At 40.9% G+C, this 6,000-nt stretch overlaps 1 protein-coding gene across 5 annotated transcripts in view; it reads right to left on the bottom strand.

The window, feature by feature from the left end:
* Positions 1-298: 298 nt before the first annotated feature.
* CARMIL1 (capping protein regulator and myosin 1 linker 1) overlaps positions 299-6,000 on the bottom strand; it is a 312,830-nt gene continuing 307,128 nt past the window's right edge. For all 5 annotated transcript variants that reach the window (XM_028107424.2, XM_028107425.2, XM_028107427.2 and 2 more), the window contains one exon: positions 299-949. In XM_028107424.2, the coding sequence (XP_027963225.1) occupies positions 813-949 (137 nt within the window). In that variant the 3' untranslated portion in view covers positions 299-812. The remainder of the gene's footprint in view (positions 950-6,000) is intronic.

Here is a 6,000-nt window from a genome sequence, read left to right as displayed (position 1 = left end):
TTTTACAGGTGTCAAAGTATTCTTTCTTCAAATCATACATTAAAAGCTAATATGCAGACAGAAAATTAAAGGCCTTTGAAAATCACGAATATTCATAAAACTTCATTCCAATCAACTATGTACATTGACCCGGGCACATGGCAGCATCAGCCGTGGGCCTCTTTCACTCTGTTCTTCACTGTGCTTACTGATGGTCCTACAAAGGTCACCGACCAAATTTAAATGTACAATTCCACATCAGGAAGGAAGAAGTTCCCCATGGGAGAATGTAAAAACCATAGCCGAGATCTAATATATATAATTTATACAAATTATTTATTAGTGTGCTCTGTTAATATACTTACAATGTGCAATTGCATACATCAAGAATAAATCGCTCTATCAAGTCAAGTGCAGATGTGACACGGGTACCCACAGTGGAGCCCCACCGGTCAGCCGATGGTATTATGTGTGTGAGTTCTGTGTTCAGTTGCTTTGTTCACCTCCCAAAACTCATCTTGCAGGGCAAACTGTAGCTGCCTCAGAGAAAATTCAAGTAGGACACATGGAGAGTCGCGGGCATTCACTGAAGGCATAGAAGGAATGCTTCAAACTCAAATGCCCAGGGTGGGGAGAAGACCAAACAGTGTGTTTGGATTCCCCCCCCACCCCAAAAATGGGTCTGTTTCTGTTTTCAAAAAATAAGTAAAGAAAGAAGGAGAAAGAAAAGAAAAAAGCACCAAGAGAAGAGCACTGGAAGTTGGAAGAGGTGTTGCCCTTGGTTCCTCTCTAATGGCTAACGGAGCACCCTGTGCCGTCTGCACGGGGGACCTTTACACAAAAATAAACTCTTTTTCTGCTTCTTCCCCAGAGTCGCTGGACTTGCTGCCTTGGTGGCCATCTTTACTGGAGGACCATTGCTTCTGTTCTTGATATTCCTGGGCCTGCTGGCCCCAGCTCTTCCTCGAAACTGAAAGAGAAAGGGAAGGATGTCATTATAGTCGATGAACAAGGGATAGTCAATGGCCTGACCATTAACGGGGTGAGATGCAGGGGCCCCGAGAGGCGGGAGGGCTCAGGAGAACCTTATGCATAAGTAACTCACCAGCTACGTGTAGAGACTCGAGACGAAAATTAAAAACAAACCAACAAAACCAGAAACAAATCAAAATGAGAAAACATACAAACCGCAGTCTAGCAATGATGGTACAGTGATTGCCCAAACTGAGCCTTTGGCACATGTCATGTCAGGCACGCTCTGCTCTATGATCGCTACTCCTCACAACTACCCGGGAAGGCAGGTTTTGTAAACTTGGAATCCAGATTTAAACTGGATCTCTCTCTTGGGGAGCCTGGAGGGCTCAGTCAATTGAGCATCTGACTCTTGGTTTTGGCTCAGGTCATCATCTCAGGGTCCTGAGATCGAGCCCCGAGTCAGGCTCCGTGCTCAGTACGGAGTCTTTTGGAGATTCTCTCTCTGCCCCTGTGCATATGCACTCTCTCTGAAATAAATCCATAAAATCTTAAAAAAAATAAAATAAAACAAAAGGAATCTCTCTCTTCAAAGACCCTGGTCTTTACAACTAGAGCAGAGCTTCACTGGTACCATATACCTCAAGGCTATTAAGGGTTATTACATATTACTCACCAAGCCTATTGTATAGACACGACTTAAGCTAAAAATACCAAATCCCACACTTTGTATGGCTTGAAAGAAGACAAAAGCTACCTCATCACTCAAAAGGTCAAATGATCCAACCAGGAACACAGTCCTGGAGAGAGACAGGATTTATCTGATGCTTCTCATCAGCCTGATGTTAGCATTATGCTAAAAACTCATCTTGCCAGGAACTAGCTATTTAAATGCTTAACCCACTAAATAGTGTTTTTCAGGAAGTAAAAGCTCCTGAAACCTAATAGTCAAAACACAACATGATAAAGTACTTCCCTTTGCCAATCTGGTTGTCAGAGCCAGATTCTGATCTTAGACAATAAAAAAATTGAATTTCATTAATTACATTAAAATGAAATTATCTAGTGTTCTGAAAAGGATAAGCATTTCAAATTTCATCATAAAAATCAGTAATTTTTTTTTAAAGATTTTATTTGTCAGAGAGAGAGCCAGAAGGAGCACAAGTAGGGGGAGCAGCAGGGAGAGGGAGAAGCAGGCTTCTCGCAGAGCAGGGAACTCATGGGGCTCGATCCCAGGACCCTGGGATCATGACCTGAGCTGAAGGCAAAACCGACTGAGCCACCCAGGCATCCCCCAAATAAGTAATTTTTTTAAATTTCACCTCTTTTTACCCAACACCTTTGAGCAAATTCTCAGATGGAAAAGTGATGAATAAATATCACAACTGATTTTATTTTTTAGCTTGAATCGTGTAAAAAAAAAAAAACGTTCTTTGAAAGTTGTCAACAAATCAGGTTTGGGGGAAAACGGTAAAATAGGTTTCTATATATAGCTTGTCCTTTATCACAAAATCCATCTGATAGTAATTCACAAAGGGTCCTCTATATTCTCAACTTCTGCGTGTGCTATGAACAGGAGGAAGTGGAGCAGATTTATAATATCTTCACCTTGAAGACACTGCAATAATCTGACCTCAAAATAGAGCATTATTAGGGAAATCTTGCTAGAAAATTCTACTCATTCCCTCTTAAAACCAAAATGAGTTGTTCCTATGTATCAACTGACTCAAAAACAAATTTCCAAAACTATAGGTTCAAAAAAAGAAATACACATGGTGATACATTACTTCTTTGTCTTCAGAGCAAACATATTTGCTCTAAGTCCTAGATTCAAAAGCTATTCATCCCTCCCAGTATTTCAGCTTCCTCAAAATCCCAGGCCTAATTCATGTTCTGTGACACCACAGAGTACTCTAAAAATGGAGAAATTCATGCCATCAACAATGTTTACATCACAGGTAAAAACAGAGAGCACCATGGACGAAGGTCGATGGGGCGCAGCTAACTGAAACTCAGGGAGATCCCACATAGGAATCTTCCTGCAGAAAGCAGTGTCCTGATTCAGTGTCCTTCAATCCACATCCAAGTGACCTGATTCTGAGTCCTCCAGGGCTGGGGGGGGTGGGGAGCGTTGGGGAGGGAGGTACAGAAGGACACAGCAAACATTAATAAGTGAACAGGCTGGGTTTTATTTAGGTTGGTGACATAGACCCAGTACCAGTCATGAAGGTACAAATTTTAATTTGTCCAACAAAGTCCTTGAGAGGAATAACATGGTCTTTCTAGAGGCCCAACAAAACAGTTCACTAAGGCAGTGACACTATTTAAAATTCATTCTAGGGGCACCTGGGGGACTCAGTCAGGTAAGCATCTGCCTTCGGCTCAGGTCGTGATCCCAGGTTCCTGGGATCGAGCCCCACGTCGGGCTCCCTGCTCAGCGTGGAGCTTGCTTCTCCCTCTGCCCCTCTCCCCACCCCTACTCATGCTCTCTCTCAAATAAATAAAAAAATCATTGATTAAACTCTACCACTTGTGAATGTGATCATGGGACTAGCTGGCATTTTTTTGGCATTGTAGGGAGGCCGGAGAATGGACAGGAGACCGAAGCAGGTGAGATCAGGGAACTGAAATCAGATGAGTAGCCAATGCGCTCACTCTCCCAGCCTCCCGACTTCTTCTCATTAGCCCAGGACACTGGTGCAAGCAACTTTGTAGGGGGAATGTTCTTTGTCAGGTTTGTTTTCTAGCCCTTAGGCATCACCTATTTGATTACATATAATTAGGATTTTAATTACAATTATATTGAAGTAGGTTTGGTCAAGCTCCCACTAATGAATACTCCGAATAAGATTATGTCTGCTTGAAAACTTAAAAGTATTTCAAAATATTTATAAAATCCTGGCTTTTTTTTTTTTTTTTTTTTTTTACTAATTCAGATGGACCTTCTCCTAGGCAGTCTGATGTAATGCTTGACTTTAATGCAGGATAAAAAAGAAAAATCACTTCGTTTTACTCCACTTCTTCAATGCAAGTGTCCTTACAATTAACGCGCTGGGGCATCTCTATACGTGGGTCTATACACGTGTTTACTGCCATTCCGTGTACCATTAAAATGATAAAAAATACTTGCCTGAGTGAACATTTAATTTATTCAACACAAACACTCCGTGTACACTCACCTCCCATCTCCAGTGCCGATGACTGGTGCAGAGAGGCTCAAACATGAAACCTGTCATTCTTGAAGACGATTTGACTTTGCATACATACATGTATATATATATATATATAATACATACACACACACACATATATAATATATATATACACACACATATATATCACACACACACATGCAAATATATATATACCTACACGTGCTAATTTTAAAGCTTCCAAAATGTGCATATAAATTCAGAATTAGAGATGCATTTGAAAATTGGAACTTTTCTCCATTTTAAGCTCCACGGACATTCATATTTCCCAGGAGGAAAACATGATGACCTTAAAAAATAATATTCCGTAGCCGGCCCCGATTTTTTTTTAATACTTTCTGGTAAGAGCCCAAACTGCCGACCAACTGTTAGATTTATTTTGGAGAACTCATATAGGGGTTGTAGATCACAGATCTGGTGAAAAAAAGTAGAACAGAGTACTGGCTTACAGACCATAAACCATAGCCAGGTAGTGGCTGGCTTTAGGTTGGATTATGGACGAAGCAGGTGACATATAAAAGGAATCTCAGAATAAGATGGCCTGTGCAAACAGGATACACCACGATACGTACAAAGCCAAAACCAACTATTTTCTTCAAGAAAATAGGACACACTCTAATGAAAACATCACAGCTTATCACTGAACGCAAGACAGGAAAGGACGTGAAATTCAAGTGACAGAGACTTCCAGTAAAAGAAAGTCAGCATTTTACCTGTCGAGTCAATACTAAAATAGCCACGTAATTAAAACAGTAATCATGGTAGAACTATGCAGCATGCTTTGAGAACAACAGCCTCTGTCTGTTACACGGTTACTTGATTTAGGAAAGCAAGGAAGCTGTTTTAGCATAAACGAAGCTGCTCACAGAAGATTTAAAGGGAAGGTCGCAGCCCGGTCGCAGCACGGTGTAACAGCATTCCTCTGCCAAACGCCATTTGTTAACCAGGAACTAACTAGTCAGAAAGCAGACTGCTTAAATAAATAAAATCTTTAAAAAAATAAAAAAATAATTAGAAAGCAGGCTGCTTTGCGGTTCTCAAGGACAAAGACAGGTAAGGGTAGGAGTCGGCACTAACAAAACAAAATCCAAATCTTTGATATAAAATGACTTTAATTGAAGCTCCCATAAAAATTACTTTTTTGGGGGTTCCTGTCTGCATTTCAAGAAATTGAGGCAGAAAAGCAAATACAAGATGGTCCTGTTGAATTCCATCAAACTTGGAGGCAGCCCATCACGGTGAGGACTGTACGCCAACAAGGTCATGGAAAAATCTGCGAGAGGCACAGAATCCCTTGCCTTCCATCAGCCTCTTTTTACTCTAGCTCAAAGCCTTCCTGCAGGGTCAGTGTGGTCCTGGGGGCGGTCTGTGTGTGTGTGTGTCGTGTGAAGTGCTGTGGCTTCTCAGAAGCGGGGACACTGCATCGCATCAGTGTACTTTCTTAATTATCAAGTGAGAGAAGTCAACCGATACAATAGTTCAAATGCAAATTTCCAAACTCTAGAAACATCTATGCAACCTTATCAAAAGAGGCAAAACAGAGACAGAGATTCTGATTCAATAGACTCTAAAAAGAACTCTGCCTCTCTCCAGAAAACAAATGTGTTCATTTATGTAATTTTCCTATCGCTTGACGGTAACAGATTTTCTTGAAAATATCAGAGAAAAATCTCTTACAGAGAGAAAAGTGATTGTAAGCATGTGTCTATAAGCAAGTCTACCACACAGGAAATCCATGTGTGTGTGTGCGTGTGTATTCCAATAAAACTTTATATACAAAAACAACGGGTCATAGTGTATGGTTTTTTTTATTATAGGGTCAGCCACAGGATTCCAC

The sequence above is a fragment of the Eumetopias jubatus genome, unplaced genomic scaffold (genome assembly GCF_037043125.1).
Source record: "Eumetopias jubatus isolate StellerSeaLion01/CBP00866 unplaced genomic scaffold, mEumJub1_p1.0 scaffold_6, whole genome shotgun sequence".
Classification (NCBI taxonomy): domain Eukaryota; kingdom Metazoa; phylum Chordata; class Mammalia; order Carnivora; family Otariidae; genus Eumetopias; species Eumetopias jubatus.
Note: the sequence above shows the minus strand (reverse complement) of the source record. Positions and strands in the feature narration are given on the sequence as shown.